The 27,336-nt window shown below is 45.9% G+C and overlaps 1 protein-coding gene across 2 annotated transcripts; it reads right to left on the bottom strand.

Annotated features, from left to right (window-relative positions):
• Window positions 1-1,035: 1,035 nt before the first annotated feature.
• LOC135893398 (uncharacterized) lies at window positions 1,036-26,227 on the bottom strand. 2 transcript variants are annotated; one of them, XM_065421205.1, is made up of 9 exons: window positions 26,125-26,227; window positions 24,973-25,069; window positions 22,640-22,793; window positions 13,360-13,505; window positions 11,461-11,637; window positions 10,506-10,622; window positions 6,690-6,776; window positions 2,670-2,817; window positions 1,036-2,069 (listed from the first exon to the last, which is right to left on the bottom strand). In XM_065421205.1, the coding sequence occupies exons 1-9, from the start codon at window positions 26,142-26,144 to the stop codon at window positions 2,038-2,040; spliced, it is 978 nt and encodes a 325-aa protein (XP_065277277.1). In that variant the 5' UTR covers window positions 26,145-26,227; the 3' UTR covers window positions 1,036-2,037. The 2 variants fall into 2 exon arrangements, with proteins under 2 accessions (XP_065277277.1, XP_065277278.1); XM_065421206.1 differs by lacking the exon at window positions 10,506-10,622.
• Between the last annotated feature and the right edge of the window lie 1,109 nt (window positions 26,228-27,336).

The following is a 27,336-nucleotide window of genomic DNA, read 5'->3' as shown; positions in this document are numbered from 1 at the left end:
TTTTTACCCACAAAAGCTGATGCCCAAATAAATGTTAGTCTTTAAGGTTGTTTTTGTGGATACAGATTAACAGCCCCCTGTATGTCAAGTATCAGGGGGTAGCCGTATTAATGTGCTTTTAAAATGAACTGAATAGGTAGCTTGTTACTCTTAAGTTTTTGTTTTTTAATGAGTTCAATGTGAAATGTAGCAGAGAGACTGCCAGAGGAGCTCAACAAGACCTCAGTCGGGGATAAGAACCTTTTATTCTTAAAAGGTGAAGGTTAATTCCCTGAGGCATAACAACACATTGTTGCTTTCTAGATTTTGTGTGTAGTCACAGCTGTGTTACTTCTAGTTATAAAACCATTTCTGCTATCACGTTGTTAGGAGGAGGATGTGAGAGAGGAATAGTAAATAACGAGGACATATTCGCAAGGTGTCCATTTTTTGTAACTGAAATAACATTTTGGCAGAGCTTAGCTGTGCAGCAGAAGTATTGCGACTACCATACAGTGTCTGCTGAGGAGAGAGCAAGGGCAAGTTTGCTTATTTCAAAAAATGTATTGAACAAATCTTACTGGCTTTCTGCATTTCTGCAACCATTTATAAAAGTAAAAACCTTTTCTCTTAGTGAAGCGAAGCCAGTGTATTTGTCCAATGGCTTAGGGCAGAGACCATAGACAGAACTCCCTTGTTCGCTCCTGGTGCTGCCACGTCTGTGCTCTGTGACCTCAGACAAATCATTTGACTTATCTGCTTCCATGTCTTCAGCTGTGAAGTTGATGTAGTTCCACCTCACAGGAGTACAGAGAGGATTAATTTTTCAAATGTTTTGAGAGCCTCTGATGTAAGAAACGATACATAAAAATGAAAAATATGACACTAGCTACTTACTCTCAGTACTTAATCCAAGATTTCTAATATCAACCCCCCCAAAAGAATCTCTGCCCACAACACAAAAACTGCAGTTGTAGCTCCAATCCATAGTCCATATGATTCCCCTGCAAGTTACCATGCTGACAACCTTAGAAAAAACCACTCTCCACCCCCAAACTGTGTTTATGCTTTATTGAAAAATACAAAGCCAGTAACAAAAGCTTCCAATTAATAAAATATCAAACTTTTTTTTATAGTATTAAAGGCTTAATGTAACCATCAATCTCAGTTATGAAATGGCACATTTATTACACTCACACAGTCAGAGTTAGTTAATCTGAGTTTGTTTTGCAAACTAATTTTTAGTTGGATTTAAAAAAAGATTCCAATTTAAGAAGATGACAGTTGAGGAGCAAGAGGCCTACCCAGGCTGTTATGGTACAAGCAATTGCACAGCCATATCAGAAGCCAGGAGATGTGTAATAATCATAGAAACATCTTGTTTCTTTAAAAAAAAAAAAAAAAAAAAATTACTATCTGCAGTAGTGCAAGAGAGGCTATGCACAGTAGTGCTACCGGGGACAATGCTGCACACCCCACTGGGAAACTATAGCAGGCCAATCCACTCTTATGCCTCATTGCTCAGTCAGAAAACCTGTGTCTCTGTGGTGTATGTGAAAGCCAGAAGACAGCAGTCTGCTGCTCTGCTTTTAAACTCTGTGCAATTAATCTCCACTATGGTGGTAAATTAATAAAACCTCCACCACGTGCACGTCTTATTGGCCTTTGGTCACAAAGTGGTGGTCGTTGCAGCAATGTGAAATAAAATGCAAGATGTGCTATCCTGTCAGCAGGAGCAATGGTGGAATGGAAGGGGTGGCATTAGTCTGGAAAGCAGAGAGAGCTCTGGAAAGAGTTATCAGCTGCACAGCCACAACTGCTTGGACACATGGACTCGCGAAAGCACAACGCAACCTACGGAATGTGTAGAGACCAAACCGTGAAATGGGAGGACCAAAGAAGCGAATTCCCCAGGTTGGGCTGAGTTTTCTGAATAAACCCCCAGTGAAATGGACCCCGTCATCTCATGCTTTTTAGGCAGGGTGAGGGATGAGATCCTTCCCACTGTGGTTTCACTCTATAAGAGCACCAAATGGGATGGAACAGGGTTGCTGCCCCTCAGGAATCAATCCTTCCATAGGAAGAAAACACTGTGGAGGAGAAAGGAAAAGGAAGGTCATTGTCAGAGCCACCTTCTAGTATTGCCATAGAAAGGATGTAAGAGAGGGGCTGGGTGGTTAAGCACAAGAGTGGGCCATGGAAATATGCGAGTTCAAATCCCAACAGTGCCAATTGCTCTGGTAAGTCCCTTCATTCTGTGCCTCTGTTTTTCCAGCTGTTAAGCTGCCCCTCTTGAGGTGCTGTGAGGCTCAGCAGGTTTGGAAAGCACTATGAAGATAAAAAGTGCCTGTTTCTGTAGTCTTAGATGCATGAATAAAATCTTACATAAAGCTACTCTCCGGGCAGGTGTCCACTGCAGCCTAGGCTAAGACACAACTTTGACTGACGTTACTTTATGGAGAGGGCATGTGTCACTCACTGCCCTGCAGGAGCTGAGGAGCCTAGGGCCAGGTCAGAAAATTTAGAGGTTACAGAAGCATCTGCTGTAGTTAAGGGTCTGTCTATTGTCCTAAAACTGTCAGTTGTTCCAAATCTCCTTTCCTGCCTGACAAACTCCCTGCTTGATTGTGGCTGAAATGCTACAGACTGCAGTCTTCTTGCACTGGCCAGTTTATACTCTAAATACTCACTTCTCTCTCTCAGCCCCTGCCCAAAGCTGCGATAGACATGGAGCAGTGCCCAGAACAGAACAGATTTTATTGCCACGGAGATGCAAGAGCCAATGATGACAGCAGCTTCCAGGGCATAGGAAAGTTCCTGGCCCCAGTCTCTTATCACCTGAGGAAAAATGGAAAGAGACCAAACAATCAGTACTTGCATTGACAGAAACCTGCTGCCATAGAATGTAACGAGTCATCAATCTGCCAAAACAGGGAAGTGGAGAGGCAGCCGTGTGGATGCCAAGGAGGGAGCTGCATTTATACCATGTGGTTGGGTTTCTTCTTCTGGTTTTGTGTTGGTTACACAATGATTTCCTAGTCCAACCCCAAGAGATCACAAAAACTACCCCAACGAGCAGCTTGTTAGTAGTCTTTGAAGAATGACTAGAGTTAATGGGCTAGGGAGACTGCTTTTTGCTACAGCAGTGATCCCTGTAGCGCAGGGCAGAGGAATGTTGGTAGGAAATTTGTCATGTTGCTTCCTGTGCTGTACCTGTTTTGTAAATAGGCAGTGCTTCAGTCTCCATGGCCAACACTATTGCACCTTTCACTGGTACTATATTCAAAAATGAAGGAGAAACAAACATTTCCCTTTCCTCAATTTCTGCTGCACCCGTCTTATTCAGGCCCCTGTACATTCCAGCTTGGAGTTCTGTTCCCTCCCCTCGAGGTGTCCTTTAACGCCAGCACATTCCTCCACTTATCTCTTAGGCCTTGGCTACACTGGCGCTGTACAGCGCTGCAACTTGCTGCGCTCAGCACTGCAAGCTATTCCCCTCGGAGACTACACTTGAATTCTCAAGTGTAGCCAAGGCCTTAGTTCTTGCCTTGTTCCAGCCTGATCCCATCACACACAGCCACGCATTGATCTGATACAGAATGGCAACCAAACTGCATTAGGCCTGGTACTCATAGCATTATTAAAGCTATGTGAAAACAACACTCTCCCTAAACTGAAAGATTAGCCAGATCAGGCACAACGCACCCAGGACCCTCTCTTCCACTTACCTCTCTCCATTGTGGGTTTGGGAACAAAGCTGATTTTACATGGCTTTCACTGCACGGATGTTGCCATGAATGGTAAGGACGCTCTCTTTATGACTCTCCTAGTAGCCTGACAGATCTTCCTCTAGCCTTGCAGGTTTTTATTAGTATCTGTCTATATAAACAGCCTATTTCAGGAATCACTTTCCATTTCTAGCTTCTGTTTCTCCAGTGCTTCTACTTAAACCAGCAATGGGGTCTTCCAACCATTGCCTATGAAATGGTTCCATGCGCAGTAGCCCCTGCTGCCTTTCTTAATATTTCTAAGTAGGTTAATGCTGGAAACAGCTTTGGTCACACACCGAATCCCAAACCCCTAAAATCTCTGGCTCCTACACAACCCATTTTCTTAGTTATTCACCTTTACTTTACTTGTTTGCCAGAAGCTGGGAATGGGTGACGGGATGGATCACTTGATGGTTACCTGTTCTGTTCATTTACTCTGGGGCACCTGGCATTGGCCACTGTCGGAAGACAGGATACTGGGCTAGATGGACCTTTGGTCTGACCCAGTGTGGCCGTTCTTATGTTCTTACTATAGCGTCCCAACACATCATCCCAAACCCTTTCTTGGGCAGGGCCCTGCTGTGAATTTTTCAAGCAGAAACATTCCTTATCTCATTAGCTAATCTGGCTCTTATGTTGCAGACTCAATAATGACTTAGCAGAAAAGTCTAAATAGTGCAAGAATCACAAAGTCCAGTCCTGCACCCTCTGCCACGCTTTCCTTGGACAAACTTTGTCTGTAGCATCCAAGGTTAGGCACTTACAAAGCAGCATGTGGGTGTAGTTGGATTTTTGTTTGTGTTATAACAAGCTTTCTCTCTCCTCCCTTTCGTCCCCTCACCACCACCACCCCGCCCCGGCTTTGCTTGCCATGAGGATTTATGATTTTGAGTGAAATTCCATCCCTGCCTTGTTTGAATGGGCCTGGAGCACAGAGTGAGGGCAAAGTGGTTATTTTCAATTAAAAACGACTTTTTTTTATCATGTTGTGTAGCTGTCCCAGTTGGAGGCTGTAAGCTACTCAGCTCTCATGCTGCACAGGACTGGGCATGTTAATACCAGGAGAGACCTCTACAAAAATTGAGGGATGCAGGAAGTGGTATTAGAGATGCTGGTGCACTCTTCCCTTTGAGTCTGAACTGAATTAGTGCCCCAGCCTGGTGCTAGGGGTTGCCCAGCTGAGATGTACAAGCAAGATTCTGACCAATTTCCAACGTAGGTGATTCAATTCTGTGTATAAAGATTGCATGGTAATTTCAGTTGATTATGCTGCATTCTTCACTTTCTGCCCTAAACTGTTATGGGGGACGAGGGGGGTGTTGGTGCTATATAGCAGCCCTGAGGTGGCTGCATTTCAGTGGTGAACTGATTGCTAGTAGGGATTTCCTAGAGTCAAACAGAGGCTTAATTCATTGATGTTTATAAAGCACTTTGAGGTCTTCAGATGGAAGGTGCCAGAGACATGCAGAATTGTTTTGAGGTAACTTTCCTAGCTGGAGGCTTGTTTCTTAACGCCTTCCCCGTGGGCTCTCTTGCTAAGAGAGGATTGTTACAGCTTGAGCGTGGCAATGCAGAAGTGCAAGTGGATTTGACTTTCCCTGAGCTGTTGTGTCACTTGTGTATCAGGAGTGAAGCTGCCAGATGCGGGAACTGACGTGGAATAAAATCCTTCATTTTTGATTATCTGAAAATGACTTTGCTACAGAAATTAAGTCTCCATTCAGAATCTCAAACCTGCCTTTCCTGGGAAGTCTCCTGCGCCAAGCTCCCAGGAAGTGTGCTGAATTTTGCCTGGGACTATCTGATCCTGGGGTTGCTAAAGCAACTATCTCTGTTTAATGAATAATACATTCAGAAATTAAATAATTTACATACACGGCCAGGGCCTCTGTTAGGTGCTCAGGTGCTGCCAATTCCTCCTCAAGGAGGATGGATTATTTTGACCAAAGGAACCTCCCTCCCCGCTGGCTTTGTTCTTGTCGGGCTGTTATTTAAGTGCAGGTGTGGTGCTTTTCACTCCTGGAGAAGCGTGAATTATTCTGCTGACCCTGTGGCTGTCGGGAGCCTGGGATTGATACTGGGGTTCACTGAGGCGTGGCTGCAAGAAGTAATAGCACAGGAATATGTCCAGAAAGCTCAGGGGTCTGGTGGGAGTGCTCAGTACTGCCACATGGGGGACTTGGCTTACATCCCTGTCTCTCCGGCTCAGGCTGAACACGCTCAGACCCAAAGTGAAGGGGCTTGTCCAGCAGTGACCCCTCAGGCCGGTGTGAAAAACATGAACTCCTCTTAGCATTCAGGCCCTTGCGATGTGCAGTAAGCTGCCTTGCACTTCCCTGTGCTCATCCTCTACCTCCTCTCTCCTCGTGCAAATGGGGCGGACGGGCTGGGACAGCGTAGTGATAAGCACCTTGGCACTGCAGTTTGCTGTGTCTGTGCTGTCTTAGCTGTGTCTGGAAGAAAGGGTGGCAGTTGCGCTGCCTACGGAAATCTTCAGCACACTCTGACCCTGAGGGCCTGCAGCTGGTCTAGAAGCTGCTTGTATGCTGAGAGACCTCTTGGGGGAGGGAGGGTGGTGTTATCAAGAGCTGCATATCTTGTGCTAGGCGTGGGGATTTCTGCCTCCTTTCCTGATGCTGTGGCCATGGGAGAGACTGCCAGTGCTGCTCCCTGTACGCAATCAACTCAAGAGCAATTTAACACTAGGTGTGTTTTCTCTGGCTAGCCGATAAACATTATGGGCCTGATTCTGAAGGGTACGGCATGCCTGCAGCTCTCAATCATTTCCGTGGGAGCAGTGGCTACATGCACAACTCCTGCTGCCTCTAACAGGAGTTGGATTGTGCATGTCTAGGGGTAGAGCTTTGTCACAAGGACCCAACAATATGTAAAAATTTGTCCCCCGACTTATTTTAGATCAACAAACACTTGACGAGTTACCATGTAGAGCAGGTAGACGAGATTAGCCACTTCTGGTACGTTCTGACTCAGAAAAATCCAGACCAGAGGTTTTAGCTCTTTTAAAATCTGTAACATAAAATTGGATACAAGCAGCTTTAAAACTGGATGCTGGAGACTTTGAAGAGGCAGATGGCTGGTCCCAATCTGTGGTTTAACTCAGCTCTGGGAGTCCCCTCCTGCACCTTAGCAGGAATGGGCATATGCCTTAATTGTCCCCTCACTTCCACCCAACATCAAACTGTCTAGATTAAGATTTATGCACAAAACCAGCCCCCTGCCCTTGTCCAGAGTGAGAGGGGCTCAGTGATTCAGAATGTTTAATGTATTGGTCTTTCACTGCTGCACCCCTAGGGGCAAGTCTCCGTTATTGCCCTCTAGACTCTGCTCGCCTTCCTCACCACACACTGATGGAGGCTCTCTGTTTGAGAGGGGAAGATCTGTGTGTGTTGGGGCAATAGGGAGTGGGGGTTCTGTGGGGGATGCTGGGCAGTTGTGGTGGGGCTGTGGGCAGGGAGTGCTGGGCAGGGGTGGTGCTTGTGCAGGGAGCTGTGCATTTCTGGGGGAAGACTGGGGGGGGCCTCTGGTCATAGGGGGTGGGGGGCTCTGTGGCGTGGTATGGGCCCACCCCCCGAGGGGAAGGGGCATGCTGCCATCACAGCGCCACTATTCATCTGGCAACTGCCAGTTTGTAAATAGTGCCCTCGCACTGGGCTGGGTGGAGCGGGGCCTCCCCTGCCATGCCCCATTGCCCCTGGCCGGCCCCTCGGTCTGGGGACTGACCTCCCCGCCCCATGCTCCATTGCCTTAATGGGGGCCCACAAATATGCTTGGCGCCAGGCCCACAAAAGGTTAATCATTACGGCCCTGGTCAGAACTGAAGCATGTTTGCCCGGCTGTATGGGGGAAGTGTAGACACGACCTGACTACTGTCTGGTTTGAGCCAGTCTACTCACCCTCCACTGCCCTGAATTTCAATTCATTCAGCCTTGTAAAGCTCCCTGTGGGGCTGACAGCTTGTTTAAATGGAGACGCCACCAGCTTTTCATTAGAGGACAATTCCCATGAAGCTGGTGTTTGCTTAGCATGCCTCAAAATCATTCTCTCCTCCCTTTCTGTCTGGTTCCCAGGGGTACACCCTGAGTTGCTCCAACAACATTAATGTTTACCCAGCTTGCAGACTGAAAAGTGCAGGGTGTGGACAATCTTTTTCTTCCTGGAGGGAAAGAAAGTCCCTGAAGACTAAATTCAGGGAGTTGAGAGTGGCAAAAAAGTCTCACGTGGACAAAGTGTTTTCTCTCTCTGCTCAGGCCCAGGGTTAGGGAAAGAGGAAGGGTGCAATGCACATCACACCCGAGTGAGCCCCTCTACCCAGGACTGGCCTCTGGCCCTCCTCAACCAGAACAGTAGGTCTGATCAAGGAGAGGAGAAAGTGCTGAGTCACAGAGGACCCACGCACCTGCCTGGAATAACTGTCCCCACAGGATTTACCACGTTTGGACAGACCAGCCACAGGTCCATCAAGCCCAGGATCTTGCCTCCAGCAAGTGGTCAGTACCTGAAACTCTACAGCAAGGATTCAAAAGTTGGGGGTGCCAAACCCTTCCTGGGGGATATGCCTGATTCGTGGTGGCCCCTACTGCTGGCCCTGTGTTCTCTCCCCTCTGCTGGGTGGTGCTACGCTACGCTCCCTGCGCTGTCTCTGGCAGTAGCAATGAACGAGGGCTGTAGAAAGAGGATGGGGGAGACTGGGAAGCATAACAGGAAGGCCAGAACTGGAAACAGGGAGAACAGAGAGACTAGAAAATGACAAGTGGGGGAGGGGGGAGACAAAGAGATGGGGGACAATAGACTAAACTATGGAACTAGAAAGAAATATCAGGAGAGGAAAAGGGAGATGAGATGAGAAAATAAGAGCAGGATAAAGGCCAAAACCTGGTGAGATGGGGGCAATTGTCAGTTTAGGAATGGAGGCAGGGGGGTGTTTTGGAAGGGCTGGAGTGGAACTGAGATTCCCCCAGGTTCTAGAGAGGACCATGTTGTGTGGGACACTTCCAGGTTATTGTCGTTAAAGCTTTTACACCTGTTGTAGATTCATGTGCCTCCCTGTTTCTGCCTCCACAACAACCTGAGAGCAGGTGCTTATCTATGACATCTTGCAGGCTGAGAGCTCCAAGCAAAGGAGCTGAGACCCACTGCTACAAAGGGAGGTGAGAGATCTCTACATACTCTGCAGTGAGCTGATGTGTGAAGCTCATCCATGTGGGGGTGGGGAGGGAGTCTCCTTCCTGACCCTGTCGCAATGAACCTATGCCCCAAAGCCAGAGACGGAATTGTGCCCCTACCTTGGAATGCAGAACTACAAGGATCTGATTGGGAAACATTCTAGCCCTTCTAAAATCCAGCTGCCCTGTCTGTGACCCCTACAGCAGAGTGTGCCAAAGGCTGGCAAGATGTAGCACTGAGATATTGCCCTTTTATTGCTTTAAATATACCAGGTGTTTAGTTACACCATGAGTACCAGCTCTCTTATTCCTGAGCAGTGCAAGGCTGTGTCTGCACTGGGGGACAATGGGGCTGGCGTTCAGCACTGTTACCCCTGCAGTGCAGTGCCACCAGAGGTAGCTGTAGTGTAGACTGGGCTCCGAGCAGGCTAAGAAGACAGATGGTCCACTAGAGCATTTGCTGTTACTAATGTACAGATACCCAGCCTTGCACTGCCTCAGTGTAGGGTCTGTGAGAGATTGTGTGTGAGGACAGAGCTTTCCATCTAATGCATATATAAGGGAGTGACTACCCTGATGCTCGCACTCTCCTGGTGACTCGGAGAGGCCCAAGAGATTTCTGCAGGCCACTTGCTGAGGCCAGGTGGTTTCTGAGGATTGGCTGACAGGTGGTGGTGGAAAAACAAATTGGTGGCTGTGCACTTCCAGTCACTGAGGGAAAGTGATGCAATCTTGCTGCCCCTCCCACTTCCCCAGCTGTCTGTCTACAGGGATCTAATGGGGGTCAGAGATTTAACACTTTACAAAGGTATGTGGGGAGCTGCAAGTGGGAGTGCAGACAGGAGTCTCACTACCTGACTTCCCGGCCTCAACACTTAAAGGTAGCTTGTACTATTCTTTCCCAGCAATAGGAGGAAGAGGAGGCTACAACTGTTGCAACTAGGTTACAGGTGAGGGTTGATTTCATGTGACATATTACCTAGAAGGAAGTAGTATTGTAAAAGTCCCCTGCTTCTGGCTAGTTCTGTGTAGCTGGGCAAACAAACCAACTGCAGGCATCCAGGAGCATATATTTAATATCCAGTATAAAACTATCCTTCAGCGTTAAGAATTTCCATGAGTGTTGAAACAAACTGAAAACACTCAATGTATCTGAATCACACTTAATGCTTCCCTGTGGTATCAGACAAAAGGAGGTTAACCTACTTTGCTTCTAATCCTGCACTCCTCACTTGAGCACCCAAAGATTTCAATGGAAGTTTTGCCTGAGTAAGATCAAATCCAAAATTTTAAATTCACAAGCCCTTATTTTCAATCTTTATATAATCATTTATGTTTAAACAGGGCTCTCTAATGCTTCTTTTCTGTCTCCATACTGGGGTCCACCCCAACCTCCCTCCCCCAAGTCTCCCTCCTGTCCAGCCAGGACCCCACCTCTGATTCAGCAGTACGGGAAGGATAGAGTGGTAGTGACCTCCTCACATGTGTTTGCAACCCAGATTTAGAACCCATCCTCCAAGGAGTTCACATCCCATTACAAAGTTCATGGAGTCACTCTGAGGTTCACACTCACTGCGATGATGCCCACGGTCACTTTCAGGCAAGCCCAGAAGACGCCAATTGCTAGGATGATGCTATGCAGGAGGGTGATTTTATGCAGACTCGTTAGCAGCAGAACACAAAGGCAGAGCTGAGAAGTGAGAGGCAGAAGTTGAGTGAAATTGCAGTTTTTAAACTGGGTACACCCACAAACAGTGTCCAAAGAAATGGCACAAACTCTCAGTAATGACAGATGGGAAAAGTTTAAAAGGCAAGATTTCTCTCTCAGGAAAACATAGCCAGCACCAAACAGAGGAGACATGGGCATATACTATACCCTACCACTGTATCAGCCCAGCAAAAGAACAGGGAAGGCAGCAATATGTGTTCCCAGGTGAAAGTAAAGTTAATAAAGTACTCAGGTATTGAAGTACAATCTCTCGCCAAACAGGCCTCTGGGGTTCACTTCACATATCGGTAGTTTCAGGTTGGTTTCTTGACCTGATTGCTCTGCTAAGTCAAGTTGTTCTTTCTCTGAATGTGATTCACTCATACCTCAGTGTCCTGTTCCCAAGTGTGGGTAGCAGATAGGACGCTACAGAAGCAGTAAGCTTGACTCTGTAAAGTTATTCTGCTATAACCCCTTTCCTATGTTAGAAAATTGAAACAGTCGAGTTTCAATACTTCTGGAAATCACTGGCCTTCTGGGCAAACTGACTTCCTAATGAGATTCTGCTTCTGTTTTGTCTGGCAGGACAATGAGAAAATATTTTCTAGGTCTATTTTTAAGGGTTTTAGCCATTTTTCCCTATGAAGGGTACTTAGGGATATAAGCATTATTAGGAAAATTTTAGAGATGATCGCACAGTAAGTCAATTGGTGAGACGCTGGGAGACCTGGCTTGCAGTTGCCTCTTACATACACTAGTCCAATTCCAAGTGATGGTCAATATTAGTGGGAGAGTGAAGCAATGTAGAATGTATTAATACCTGCGCCTGGAGATCAAAGGTCAACATGGAAAAACAGAGGTTCAGCATAAAATACTGTGACTGGAGGCTTTCTAGAGCCCCGCCCACTCGGAAGGCCATCATGCTTTGACTCTGAATGAGGATGATGGCGCAGATCACGTCAAAGGATCCAACCAAGAGGATCAGAATGAAGCGGGCCTGATGGGAAAGGAAAGCAAGAGAGTTACAATGGCACACCTGGACTGACCACACGACAGTCAGGTTAATCTTCAACAAAAGGGAAATAATGGGGACAACATTTAATATTCATTTGTTATTGCTGAAAATCACAGGGACCAGGAACAAGGAAATCAGGTTGCATGCAAATGCAAAGGTTCTAACATAGCAGTTAACATCACATAGGATGTACTGCTAGAATAGAAGCTGGCATTGATTATGCCCTCATAAAGTTATAATTCTGGCCATTTGATGTAATGGATTACTAATTATGATGTTTAAGGTGCAACTTAGCATACACTACCTTCAGTGTGGGAGATTTAGACCTTAACCTTTGCATTCCCTAACTTGGATATTCAAACATAACGTCATTGCAATGTTATGCCTGATTTTTATTTTACATATCAAAGAAATAGCTGTGGAGGGCCAACATTTCTTTGGCAGTGGCTGGCTGGCTTTGAGTTTACTTCATGGAAGTTACCAGGTAAGATATCTGATTGGCTGAGATGGAGAGAATCTCTCCTATTGGTTTCTATGGGAAAAGCAGTTTAATTTTAATACTATGGTTGTTTCACGCTGAGTCTGAAACTTCTTTTTTGGCTGGGATCAATAGACATAGCTTTGTTTTCATCTCCTTCCTGGTTCTTGTTTACCGTACAGGCAGATAGCTGAGGTTTGTACGTTAAATTAATCAGCATTTCCTTGATGCCTTTCCCCTGGTGAGCCCCAAGCTTCTGTTCACTGCCAATAAGTAACAGTGAATGAGCCATTGCTATGTAAACTGAGCAGGCCAATCCTACCTGCTTTCATATTGTTATTTTCTGCAGTGTTCCTCCCTGCTCGAGTTCATATTTCAGTGTCACTCTGGAGGTAGGAACCTCTTTCTCATCCTGGAGGCTAGCATGCAAATAAGGAGGAAGGACTACCTAGAAGGAGAGTCTGGGTGTGACAGGTGTGTGAAGGATGCAGCTTAACTCCAAATCCTGCACCCCATTTGCTTATAATAAATGCATACATAGGGCTTTGTCTACATGTCAAGGTACTGCGCTGCAAGCCAGGGTGTGAATCTACAGTGCACCAGTTTGCCGCACAGTAACATCCTGTGTGGACACTGCTACAGTGCAGTGAGGGTGGATTTGCTGTAAATTCATACCCTGGCTTGCAGTGCAGTAATTTGCTGTGTAAACAAGCCATTAGAACAAAACTACAATCCCCACCATTTGTTTTCCAATAGACACTGCAACTTTCCAGCATGGCAAGATTATTGCTTTTCCCACTGAACATAATGGTAGGAACATTTGGGCTGGTGGCTAGGGGCTCAGGAGGCCTGGGTTCAATTCCTAGCTCAGACTTCCTGTGTTAGGCAACTCACTTCACCTACTCTGTGCCAGTACCCATCTGTAACGGGAAGACAGTAGTTCCCTACTTCAGAGGGAGTGTGGTGAGGTAATATCCACTAAGGTTTGTGCTGCACTCAGATACTCCCATGATGAGAACCACAAAAGTACTTGAACAGAGAAATTTGCCATCTCAGATAATCAAACTTCCACACCTTCTATAAGAACATTGTAATCTCTACAGAATAAGATGCCTGACTTTCCCCATGTCAGCTGTCTTACCACATTGGCAGGATGCTTTACTTCCCTAAGATCTTCAAAGTCAGTATTTAGAGAAAAGCAAAGAGAATGAAACTGAGATGCTGACCAGGACGTTTGGCTTTTGTTCAGCAGGGACAACTGTGAAGTTGACAATGGATCGAAACATCACCAGCAAGATGGAGAGAACGAAGACAATGAGCTCTTGGCGATTCTCCTGCAGGATCCCTCTGGTTACATAATACACGCAGAACACTGAAAAGGAGAAAGACAGGTCAGTAACCACCTGGGACTGAGAACACACAAGGGGCATATGTTCTTGACACCTGATGCAGATGACACAATGTGTTTAACACACAACATATGAGATCCATTTTTTGGCTTGCCTTTCATACTCCACCTGGAAAATATTACCCTATCAACTCCCTCAACCAATTAGCAGCTTCTATGAAATAGTATTTGATTATTATTTTTTGGGTGTGTTAAAGAAAAGCAAGGGAAATCATTTAACCTTCCTAGTGGAAGTAATTAATGAGAGCGCAATAATTCTATGGCTGGCAAGGAATTAACCACACACGCTCATACACACACACACACACATGTCTACAGCACTGCTCAACTGGCTAAGTGCATTATGGGATAGCTCTGAAGCCTTACTGGATAGACTATTGCTAAAGGTAGACAAATAGATTTGACAACAGTCTGATGTCAACTTCTACGCTGGGTTGAAACATTAGTGTACATCTACACTAACAACTGTACACATGTCTATGTGCATGATTGTGTCATAAATAATCCCCTATTGTTCACAGAAGCAAGTGTCTGAAGTAGTAGAGGACAAATAAGCTAGTTTATACCTAGGGTTGCCAACCTTTCAGGATTGTCCAGGAGTCATAGACTCATAGACTCATAGACTTTAAGGTCAGAAGGGACCAATATGGTCATCTAGTCTGACCTCCCGCATGATGCAGGCCACAAAAGCTGACCCACCCACAACAGAATATTCCAGCCTGCGAGCCCTGCCCTATGCTGCGGAGGAAGGCGAAAAACCTCCAGGGCCTCTGCCAATCTACCCTGGAGGAAAATTCCTTCCCGACCCCAAATATGGCGATCAGCAGTACCCCGAGCATACAGGCAAGATTCTACAGCCGGATCCTCATTTTACCCGCGATGGCACGTTAATGCCTAATTGACTAAAATCACGTTATCCCTTCAAACCATTCCCTCCATAAACTTATCAAGCCTAATCTTGAAGTCAGAAAGGTCTTTCGCCTCCACCGTTTCCCTCGGAAGGCTGTTCCAAAATTTCACCCCTCTGACGGTTAGAAACCTTCTTCTAATTTCAAGCCTAAACTTCCCCACGGCCAGTTTATATCCATTCGTTCTCGTGTCCACATTACTACTGAGCTGAAATAATTCCTCTCCCTCCTTGGTATTAATTCCTTTGATATATTTAAAGATAGCAATCATATCCCCCCTCAGCCTTCTTTTGGTTAGGCTAAACAAACCGAGCTCCTCGAGTCTCCTTTCATAGGAAAGGTTTTCCATTCCTCGGATCATCCTAGTGGCCCTTCTCTGTACCCGTTCCAGTTTGAGTTCATCCTTTTTAAACATAGGAGACCAGAACTGCACACAGTACTCCAAATGAGGTCTCACCAGCGCCTTGTATAACGGAAGCAGCACCTCCCTGTCCCTACTAGAAATACCTCGCCTGACGCATCCCAAAATCGCATTAGCTTTTTTCACAGCCACGTCACATTGCCGACTCATAGTCATCCTACGATCAACCAGGACTCCGAGGTCCTTCTCCTCCTCCGTCACTTCCAACCTATGCGTCCCTAACTTATAACTAAAATTCTTATTAGTCATCCCTAAATGCATCACCTTACACTTCTCACTATTAAATCTCATCCTATTATTTTTACTCCAATTTACAAGGTCATCCAAGTCTCCCTGCAGAATATCCCTATCCTTCTCCGAATTGGCAATACCTCCCAACTTTGTGTCATCCGCAAACTTTATCAGCCCACTCCTACATTCGGTTCCGAGGTCAGTAACGAATAGATTGAATAAAATCGGACCCAAAACCGAACCTTGAGGAACCCCACTGGTGACCTCCGTCCAACCCGACAGTTCACCTTTCAGTACTACCCGTTGCAGTCTCCCCTTTAACCAGTTTTTTATCCACCTCTGGAATTTAATATCGATCCCCATCTTTTCCAATTTAACCAATAATTCCTCGTGCGGGACAGTATCAAACGCTTTACTAAAATCGAGGTAAATTAGATCCACCGCATTTCCTTTATCTAGAAGGTCTGTTACTTTCTCAAAGAAGGAGATCAAGTTGGTTTGGCATGATCTGCCTTTCGTAAACCCATGTTGTAATTTGTCCCAATTGCCATTCACCTCAAGGTCCTCAACTACTTTTTCCTTCAAAATTTTTTCCAAGACCTTGCATACTACAGAAGTTAAACTAACAGGTCTGTAGTTACCCGGGTCACTTTTTTTCCCCTTCTTAAAAATAGGAACCACATTAGCTATTTTCCAGTCCATCGGTACCACCCCCGAGTTTACAGATTTATTAAAAATTATCGCCAAGGGGCTTGCAATTTCTCGCGCCAGCTCCTTCAATATTCTAGGATGGAGATCATCCGGTCCGCCCGATTTAGTCCCATTTAGCTGGTCAAGCTTGGCTTCCACCTCTGATACTGTAATGTCAATCGCCCCTCCTTTATTCCCCTCTGTCCCGCTCCCTCTATTCCTAAACCCTTCATTAGCCTTATTAAATACTGACGCAAAATATTCATTTAGATATTGTGCCATGCCTAGATTATCCTTAATCTCCACTCCATTTACATGCTTCAGCGGTCCCACTTCCTCTTTCTTTGTTTTCTTCCTATTTATATGGCTATAAAACCTCTTACTATTGGATTTAATTCCCCTCGCGAGGTCCAACTCTACACGGCTTTTAGCCTTTCTCACCGCATCCCTACATGCTCTGACCTCAATAAGGTAGGTTTCCTTACCGATCTGCCCCCTCTTCCATTCTTTGTACGCTTTCTGTTTTTTCTTAATCGCCCCTTTGAGACGCCCTACTATCATTTCCTCAACTAGGTCCTCACTACTCACCAGCACCAAATCTAAAATGGCATCCCCCCTCGTCGGTTCAGCTACTACTTGCTGAAGGAATTCATCTGCTAGCACGTCTAGGAACATCTGAGCCCTATTATTGTTACTAGCATTTGTTCCCCAATCTATGTCTGGGAAGTTAAAGTCCCCCATGATCACACAGCTCTTATTAGTTTTTACTTCCTTAAAAACATTAAATAGTTCTCTGTCCGCATCCAGGCTAGATCCCGGCGGTCTATAGCACACCCCAAGCAGTATCTCAGGGGAGGCTCTAGTAGTTCTTTTACCCAGTGTAATCATTGCCCAGACAGACTCTGTCTTATCCATTCCATCACTTATTATTTCTTTACATTTTAGTTCATTATTCACATACAGTGCCACACCCCCACCTTTACCTTTTTTCCGGTCATTCCTAAACAGCACATACCCTTCGATACCTGTACTCCAGTCATGACTACAGTTCCACCATGTTTCGGTTATTCCTACGATATCAGGTTTCATTTCTTGGACCAGGAGCTCCAGTTCCTCCATTTTGTTACCTAGGCTTCTCGCATTGGTGTATAAACATCTTACCGTATGCTGTCTGTCCTTTCTCCCATTAGTTATGCACTTTGGTACGGACCCCCTAGTCTCTAGGAATTAAAGATTAATCTTTAATAAAAGATTATGTCATGTGATGAAACCTTCAGGAATACATCCAACCAAATTGGCAATCCTACTTATAGCTGAGGGGGTGGGTAAGTACATGCCTCAAGCTGTGGTATGGCCCTGTACCCATGCCAGTCTGTAGCGTGGCTGGGGTAAGGAATGTGTATCAGGCCCCACATTTCAATAGTCCTCTACCCCCATTCCCAAAATGCACTGAACCCTTCTTTTCCTGACCCATACCCATGATTCACAGCCCATGAAACAAAACAAGGAGACTGTCTGGGGCCGTCATACAGCACACATTTTTCTGTCTCACCCCCACCCCCGTCCCCCATGTTCAGAAATATCCCCAGTCCCAAGGACACAGGGGAGGGATGGGGAAAATGCAGTTAGTGATACGTGCTGACACAAAGCACTATAGTTTTCAATGCAGCGGAATTCTACCACGCAGAAAATGGGTAGATATATGTCTTTATGGTTTAGTTCACATGCAGAAAACTAACTGAAGCACGGTTCCAGTAAGGATGCAGGCAATGACAGCACCTGCCATCCACACTCCCAAACCTTGACCAGTTTCAACTGTAGTAGGGCTTCGTGCTCTATTACAGCTGCTAAGTGCAGTTAGCACCGCTGACAATGAACAGTTAAAAAAAGAATAGCTTCATCCCCCACCCCCCAAGCAAATGTTGATAAGGTCCTTAAGAGAGCTGGAGTGCTCCCGGAAACTGAGATTTGTAAACAAATGTGACTAGTGACGACAAAAGCGTTGCATTATGACTGCATTCCACAGCACAAACCCAATCCTGCAGTGTTAGCCCAGTGGAGGTGCCCTGTTATAATGGTCTGTAATATGTGAATTTTCACAGGAAAAAATGGATAATGACGTTCTGCTACAGGGGAACAAAATCCTCACAGGGTGTGCCAGTGTTCCCTCACATGCTTTTCCAGCAGCTGAGCATGGTGCAAAGGTGTCCCTTCACACAGGCACAGGCAGATGTCATCTTCTGCTTCCATGCTGTGTGAAGAGGTGGGCACAAGTGGCATTCCTGATTTTCCTTGTCCGCTGGGAACCAGGACCGGTGTGCACATAGCTGGGATCTGGCTGCCTGTGAAGAATGTGTAAGCCAGACCTGTTCTGAGCCCTCTTGGAATGGAATCACTCCCCTTTGCACAGCAGGCAGTGATTATACATGGAACCTCAGCGTAACCAGAGTTACGAACTGGCCAGTCAACCACACACCACATTTGGAACTGGAAGCATGCAATCAGGCAGTAGCAGAAAACAAAAAAAGCAAATAGTGTACTGTGTTAAATGTAAACTACTAAAAAAAATAAAGGGAAAGTTTAAACAAAAAGGTTTGACAAGGTAAGGAAACTGGTTCTGAGCTTGTGTCATTTAAATTAAGATGGTTAGAAACAGCATTTTTCTTCTACGTAGTAAAGTTTCAAAGCTGTATTAAGTCAATGTTCAGTTGTAAACTTTTGAAAGAACAAACGTTTTGTTGAGAGTTACCAACATTTCAGAGTTACAAGGAACTTCCATTCCTGAAGTGTTTGTAACTCCGAGGTTCTACTGTATGACGTTTGCCACATTGGCATCCAGAAGGATGTACAGGAAGTACCAGCCGAGATTTCAGTCTACCAAATGTACCCTCCAGGACCATTCTGCAGTTGCTGGGCTTGTAACTGAATTCCCTTTTCACAGGGTCAGTGATGTTGGGGAACGGTTTCATAAACCACAGTAGGAGTGGGTATGCAGAGTCCCCCAAAATAACAGTTGGCCCAGACACCCCATACAAAACAATATTGTTTCTGGGGAATTAAGTCCTTTCTTCCCTCTTCAGGTACAATCCTGATCTCCTGAGGATCCTAGTGCCTGAACCCCCGCTCCTCACGCCACTGCCTGCTGCCACCGACCTAGCATCTGAGGCACATGCCGAGTGGGGTGTGAGGTGGAGGGAGCAGTAATAAGCACTGTGAGGGTGGGTTTGCTCTCCAACCCTTCCCTCCAGGCCTCCCCCTTGTGTGCTGGCTGCTCCTGCCACACCTGCCAGCGGAGAGGCGCTGGTTCCTGCTCCTCGGAAAGTAGCAAGGATGCAGGGATGTTCTACTTCACATTGGGTCCTGGCGCCCCCATGATAACTTCATCGCACCTCACCCCAGTTTGAAAACCAATGTTATCGTAATCCCTAAAACAGTAAAAACCACCCTAGGACAGATACTTGAGGGTGGAATTGTGGTGAGGCACCCCAAAGAACACCAAGATTTTTAGTCAACAGCCATTGTTCATCTCTGCATCGCCTTCTGCCCAGAGTAGAACAAGGGAACAAACCTTCCCCTCAGGAGAATGGGAATCAGTTCTCTGTTCACCTTGCTCCTCTGATCCCACTCTATTTCACTCATCTGCCTGCCCAACTCTCCTTCCCTCCACATCGAGTGAGCAAATACTACTGGGATGTGAGTGGGTCTGATTCTTTGGGACATGTGAATGGAGCATCATCAAAGTTTCCCAGCTAATGTAACCATAATTTTATAGACATTTGTTCTTCCCTAGACAAACCACCCCAGGAAATGAATAATGGACTCTTCCTCTTTCACTCTTGCTGATGGTAAATGAGGCCACTAACAATAAGTGGCAAAACTGAAAAATTGGCCTTGTACTTTTTTTGTTTGTGTGTTTCTTTATGGGAAATGTTTTTGTCAAAAAGAAAAGTGGTTTCTGCTTGATTTTTTGTTTTTTATATTAGAAATTCAGTTTTTGTCCACTGTGGAAAACTGTATAGTGACAGTAGAACTAATGAAACTACGCTACCGTGAGAGATGAAAGCTGGCCAATTAAGAGGGAAAGGGATTTTAATCAGACTCTTTTAAAAACTCATTTCTTGTTAACACAGGTTAAATTCCAATGATTCATGCACAATTGAGAAAAAGCACATCTTTGTTAGAGATTCAAGACATCCCTGGCCCTTCAATTAAGGTGAAGTGTGAGAGCTCGCTGTTCACATGTCTGAGCCCTCCAAGAGGTCCTCCAGCAAAACTAGGAAGAACAAATATGATGTTTCTGATCTTAATTAAAAAAAAAGGGGGGGGGGGCAGGAGACTGTTTTTGAAGAAAACAAAAATCCAGCCAGTGGATTTTACAGTTATTTGCTGACAGCGGAGAGATGGTGAGACTCGAGGAATCCTGAGTTACCTTCCAGCCTCTGAAAGGGAGGGTGCTCTAGTGGGGATAGACTCTTCTGTCCATTCCCCACCCAAGCTTGGCCTCTTCTGCCCCATCCCCTCCAACCTGTCTCTTTCCCGCCCTGTCTCTTCCCCACCTTTGGTTCCTGGTCCCAGTCCCATTCTCCTATTACCTCAACCAGCTAATGTGTTAAAACTGCAATTTGGCTTATTTACGTTGAGTCTTAAGTAATGTATTAAAGTCCTATTAGGTCACCTATGTTAACATACACCTCTTTTTCCTGTTGTAAACATGGTGGTAGAGATGCATAGATAGATTTCCTGTCTCCACCTACTGGCTGAAGAGTAGAAAACTTAAACTTAAATTCAACCACAGGAGGTAGGAAAAAAACAGGTTGGAGTCAGGAATGCTCTCACTAACCCCATCTGTAACACTACATAGTTGAGTTGGCATGTTATGGGATTCTTCAACTTTCTCTGAAGACTCAGACTCTATCACTAACAGAGGCAGGATGCTGGATTGGCTGGACTAGTGTCCCAAATTCTATCTTGTACTGATGATTCCTGTGTGAAAAGCTGCTAATCAGAGCAGAGTTTTCTAGAATGAATTAATGTGTTTGTGTGTGTGTTAATTAGAGAATATGCAACATCATCAACAGCCTTCGTTGTGTTTTGGTGACAACACCAAAGCCGGCTGGCAGCAACTGCTTACACCCAGCATGAAGGCCAGCTGCCTTTCTCAGTCTCCAGGCGTGATTCCCACACAAACGAGCAGTTCTTCCTAGGCTTATGTTGGCCAGCTAGCAGCCAAAACCTGCTAGTACCACATGCCAGGCCTCCTCACACACCTTTGTTTTATTTATTTTCAAATGAAGCTTGGTGAGGTATGGTTTCTATTGAAGTTATGATAATTGGAAATATTTTATCTATGGGGCTCTATGGATTTCATGCTTCCTAAAGGGCAGCAATTTAAACTAAAAGGGGCCTGAAGAATGAGGTGGTCATTTCACTTCATTAAAAGGCATTTGCTGAAGCAAGAACTTTTCAAGAGTTGGCACAGAGAGATGGTCTGTACTTTCTGATGTTTAAGAACCAAAGTGCCTCTGCTTGTTTTCCTGCAGTGGAAGAAGGCACTTTTGGAACCAGATATCACTCAAAGGAGAGCAGGGATAACCAGAGGTACTGTGCACGTCGACCTGCCCAAATTCCGTGATGGGTTAGAGCACAAGAAATTTAAACCGGAGCTGACAGGTGTACTCTGGCACAGATGAGGACTTGGTCTAGTAAAATGATAGTTGTCCAAACCCAAAATCATGGGTACGGTTGCCCAATGGGAAACTACTATACTAAAACCAAATAATGACAGAAGCAGCAAAACAGTCCTAAGCCAAAACATCCTAAAACCAGAGTATTTATTTTATGCTATTCAGAGAACCGCTTTCTACATGTCATTCAATCTATTGTCAATCTTCCTTCTACAATAACACCAAAAAACAACTGCCACAGAAGTATCTATCACAGAGATGGGCAAACTACGGCCCGTGGGCCACATCCGGCCTGCGGGACCCTCCTGCCGGGCCCCTGAACTCCTGGCCTGGGAGGCTACCCCCAGCCCCTTCCCTGCTGTTCCCCCTCCCCTGCAGCCTCAGCTTGCTCCGCCGCCGGCGCAATGCTCTGGGCAGCAGGGCTGTGAGCTTCTGGGGCAGCGCAGCTGCAGAGCCCAGCCTGACCTGGTGCTCTGTGCTGCATGGTGGCGACGGCATGGCTGGCTCCAGCCGGGCAGCATGGCTGTAGCGCCGCCAGCCACCGGTGCTCCAGGCAGCTCGGTAAGGGGGCAGGGAGTGGGGGGGATGGATAGAAGGCAGGGGAGTTCGGGGTGGTGGGCGGGGGTGTGGATAGGGGTCGGGGTGGCCAGAGGGTGGGGAAGTGGGGGGGCAGTCAGGAAGGAGGGGGGTTGGATGGGCTGGCGGGGGCAGTCAGGGGCAGGGGTCCCCAGGGCAGGGGTTCCAGGGAGGCAGTCAGGAATGAGAGGGGGGGGTTGGATGGGGCGGTGGGGGGCAGTCAGGGGACAGGGAGCAGGGGGGTGGATGGGGCAGGGGTTCTGGGGGGTCCATCAGGGAACAGGGGGGGTTGGATGGGACAGGAGTCCTGGGGGGGGCGGGCGGGCCACGACCCCCTCCCTTAACCGGCCCTCCATACAATTTCCGAAACCCGATGCGGCCCTCAGGCCAAAAAGTTTGCCCACCCCTGTTCTAGCATGTGCACTCCTCAACTAGTGTAATGTTGCTTCTGCAGGTATTGAGGTTCAATGTATATATTATATCAACTAGAACAAAATCCGAAATCTGAGTGTCCTTTACCAAATTAGTAAATATGAATCAGTGCATCTATTTTTAAAGCGCAGAAACTGGTCATTTCTCATTTCTTACCAACTCCAATTAACTGTATAAGAGAAATGGTGAAATCTTCATGAGTCTGTCGAAAGAGGGTCTCTGTGGTTAGTCCTATTACACTCAACAGAGAGAGGATAGTTACACAGAAGTAGATCTTGACAGGAGAGGATAATTCTGACCAAGGTTTTATCTGAAATGAGAAAATATTTAAACTCAGACAGGTCTCTTTAAAATCAGAACATTAACACTCCTAAAAAAATGCATTACACTAAATTACTTAAATGATACTTTTCTAACTACAGGGCATTACTTACAAAGGTGAAGGGAAACTCCATAGAATGGAAGAAATTACTCCAAAACTATGGCGGACCAGAGATGGCCAGTTTGTTGTATAGTAGTTCCTATCCCTAGACCTGATCATTAATTTTCAAGTTTATCCAGAGGGGCCACATTCTGCTCTTAATAGCCCTGAATAGAAGGCCAGAATGCTGTAATCCTCCACCCTCTGAAATCAAGGGTTTTGACCCATATAAATACACTTACTAAAACATATTGAGTGATATTCTCCCCATCGACACACACACAAAAAAAGTGTTTTTAGCTATAGAACTTTTGTTAGAAAATTAACTGAATCCTTCAGATTCCTCAGCAGTGTCCAGAGAATGTAAATGAGCCATATTTTCCCTTTTCCCCAGGGCAGCCAAAACCTCAGACCCAGCTGAGTTACTGAGAAACTATGCCATATTGATACAATGCTCTTCATTTTTCTGTGCCATTGGCAACAGGAAAAAGACTTTATTAACAGGCACATAGAGCGGATGAGTCAGCTGAAGGCAGGGTTTAGCAGAACATGATTGTTGCCACACAGCTTCATTTTGTAACTTCCCCCTACTGATGAGAGTAAAAGGTTATTACATATTAGTTTACTGCATATGATAGGGTTGTATTTATTATATCTTCCCTATGTACAATACCAGTAACATTTCTCCATTAAAATATTAGGATTTATTCACACAGATCCTGCAATGCAGGAAAGCACATAAGCACATGCTTAAGATCACACTATTCAGGAAAGCATGTAAGCATGTGTAAGTCTCACTGACATCAATGGGACTTCAGCACATACTTAAAATTAAGCACGTACATAAGTACATTGGCAATACACTGGCCACAGTGGGTACGTCTATACGGGGATAAAAAACCCACAGCTGACTTGGGTCAGCTAATTTGGGTTTGCAGGGTTTGGGTTCCGGGGCTGAAAAATTCCTGTGTAGATGTTTGGGATCAGGATCTGGGACCCTGCAAAGGTGGAGGGTCCCAGAGCTTGGGCCCCAGCCCAAGCTCAAACATCTACATAGCAATTTTTAGCCCTGTGGCCTGAGTCAGGTGACCTGGGCCAGCCGCGGCCATGCTGTGGTGCTTTTATCTCCATCTAGACATACTCATTGGCATTAAATAATGGAATTTGCTTTACAGTGGGTTTATATATAATAATGGATTTCACTTTACAGATCACAGCAACAGCAAATACAAAAACCTCACAGCATAAATACTCTGCCAGTTATGAACACAAGTAATTAGTTAAACATTTCCAATGAGACCACATATAAAGTAACCATTTGTGTCTATTGTCTTCTGGATTTTTATAACAAAAGCTATGCAGGCATACTTAATACAGTTCAAGCTGTTCAAACTATTGGACTGTGGCATTTCTGGTACTTTCCTTTTGGGCTTTGGACTGATAACACGGACATTATTTTCAACACTCCCTACCATTTACTGTTTTGTTTTTTCTTTTTTTAAGGGAGCAATTCCAGATCAAATCTGGTTCATTTTCTAATTTTTTCCCCATTTGCTTCTTTTAAAATTCCAGTAGGAAGAAGTCTTAAACACACATTCCCTTGCTGTGCTTGCAACCCAATGTTGTACAAGTACACAACTCTGAAACTAACCAGAAATTAAAGAGGGAGTGACTAGTTTGTAAGCGTTAAAAAATTCCTTCCTTTTTAATAATCTAAGATGTTTTTGTAACATATGAAAGGCAATGTGTGGGTTTTTAAAAATGTGATTTTAACCTGATAGTGTCTGTAATTAATGGCACTAAAGATTATACCATTCAGTGCATTTTAGAACTGCATTTTCACGCTGCCCACACCTCTAACAATGATTTATATCTACATGTCAATCTTTAAAGAGCTAAATATGCTGCTAACGTGTCTAGCCCATTTGACCTCTTGGAGAGCCAAAGTATTACATCTTATAGATGGTTTGGAAGAGATTTTCCTTGAGGGGTTATGGACCCTTTTCTGTTGTAAAATTATTAAAATAACTTGTATTCTAAATCAAAATTACATAGTTCAAGTACTTACAGGGCCACAGGGAGTAGGAATAAGTTCTTGATGCCTTGGTGTTAAATTTGGCAGTGGAAGGTCTGCAGTCTCATTAGGTGGAGGAAAAAGAGGATCCCTTAAATAATAATAAAAAAGAGTGGAACTAAGATATGTTTTATTAATAACATTCTGCAGGATGGAAAGATAGGACTATAACCATCTCAAAGCATTTAGTAAACATGGGCTTACAACCTCCTCATGAGGTTGCCACGCTGTACCTATTTAAGAGATGTGGCTGCAGATGTTCAGTTGCCATCTCTCCCAATTTTTCCAAGATGGCCTAGTTTTAGCAGGGGGATGCCATTGGAGGTATGCATCACAGCATGACATCTTCATGCAACACGTGAGGTCAGGGTGCATTTGTGCTGCTGCATCATGGCACCTTCCTGATGCAACATCCTCTGGCACATTCTGGCTTGGCATGAGGTTGGGGCAGTAGCGATGTGTTACGGGAAAGGCTGGATGTGATGCTGGATAATGCGCTGACGTGACAGAGCAGTGTAGTGACACAATGCGTCTGTTATTTATTTAGCGTGTGCATAGTCGTCTAGCCAAGCGATGGCATCTTCAGTGGCGTGATGCAGTTCTTCTAGGCCACCGCGGAACCTAGTCAGCAGGCAGTCATCGACAATGTGCGTCATCGTCTGCGTTGCCTCTGTGATGTCCTGGGAAGTGTGACGATGCAATGATGTCACTGGTAAGTGCAGTCCTCCAATGATGTCACAGGGCAGTGAGTATGTGACGTTGCCGTGCAGAGATACATGACGTCACTGGTGTGGAATGAGCTCACAGGACAGTGCAGAGAGTCGATGACGGGGGAGGCCGCTGCACAGTGACACCATGATGTCACCCCCCTCCCCCGAGTGGGGCAGTAACAGGCTGTTCCATCTCCCCCCTCCCCCAAGCTGTATGGGCCAGGCTGCCTGTTCACAGGCGGACCGAAGTGAGGACTTATGGTGTGGGGCGCAGGGAGCCCTTCCTGCACTCCGGGCTGGACTCTACCAACCAGCGACAGGTAGAGGGGGAGGCTGAACTCCTCCTGCCCCCAAGGCAACAACGGGAGGGAGGGGGGTGTCCCCGACTCCCCTCCTAACGGGTCCCCGCTAGGACCAGGCCCCGCCCCTCTCCTACCTGTTGTCTAGCGGCTCCATGGCAGCGCCGACGCACCGCCCCCCTCGCGCCGGTAACGGTGGCTACATGGCTGGAGCTGCTGGGCTTGGCATCCGGGTCCGTCGCGCACTTCCGGGAGGGGCCAGGCAATCGGGTATACGTCACTTCCCCCGCCCGCTCCCCATAGCTGGGCTGGCTCTGAATTTTCCTCTCCCTGCTACATACATCTGGAGAGGGGCCGACCCCCCCACCCCGCAGCTGGAGAGGGGCCCCTGGAGGCTGAAGCCCCTCCCCACAGGCTGACCCCCCAACAGCTGCAGAGAGGCTCCTGAAAACTCCCACCCCCAAGATAGTGCTGGAGAGGGTCCCCTGGAGGCTGAATCTGCCCCCCATATATTGTGACATAAATATAATTAAGTGGTCACATGCAGGTATCTTCTCCATGAGGATCTGATCTAGTGTCCACTGGAGCATTAAAACTCGAGTGCTTGACTGTGCTGGGGGCAGAAGCACCCTTTGGCCTAGGCTCAGTGACACAAGTATACTGAAAGAATGAGGAGTCCTTGTGGCACCTTAGAGACTAAAAAAATTATTTGAGCATAAGCTTTCGTGGGCTAAAACCCACTTCATCGGAAACAAGTATACTGAGTATGTTGCTGTAACCTCTGTCCTTGCAGGCAGCTGTATTAGTACTTGCTTCTGCTTATTAAATTTTGTATTTCCACTGGCCTGAAAGGAGCTGGTTACAGTTCTGGCTGGTGACGTACCAAGATCAAGGAGCTTTCAAACCCTGTCTTTTCTGAGTATGTCTGCGCTGCAGAATAATACAGGGATGAATTCATAGAAGATAGAGAGAAAAGAGCTGTTAGATCAAGTGCTCCAGCTTTCTGCAGAGCAGGGAAGCTAGTGTCCTTTACCCAGGTACCAATAATATCCCTTTCTCAGGCATTTTTTTTTCTATCTTTTCTCCAGCAAGGCTGGAATCCAGAACTTGGTCCTTCAGCCTCAGCCTTCCTCATGGTGCAGGTTGCCAATTTTTGCTATTTTTATCAGAAGTCTTATATTTATTACTTGGAGTCTTTAAATGCTGCTTATGATCTATATGCTGTAATTGCTTAAATAAATGTGTGTATATATAGTTTATCCTCCTGGTTAGCATAAAGATACAGCAAATGTAGTGTAAAGGCTATATTTAGTCACAGATGTTTTAATGGTAACCAGTCAATGAGAATC

Source organism: Emys orbicularis, chromosome 22, assembly GCF_028017835.1.
Source record: "Emys orbicularis isolate rEmyOrb1 chromosome 22, rEmyOrb1.hap1, whole genome shotgun sequence".
Lineage (NCBI taxonomy): Eukaryota > Metazoa > Chordata > Testudines > Emydidae > Emys > Emys orbicularis.
The sequence above is the reverse complement of the archived record's forward strand: the minus strand, read 5'-3'. Positions and strand labels throughout refer to the sequence as shown.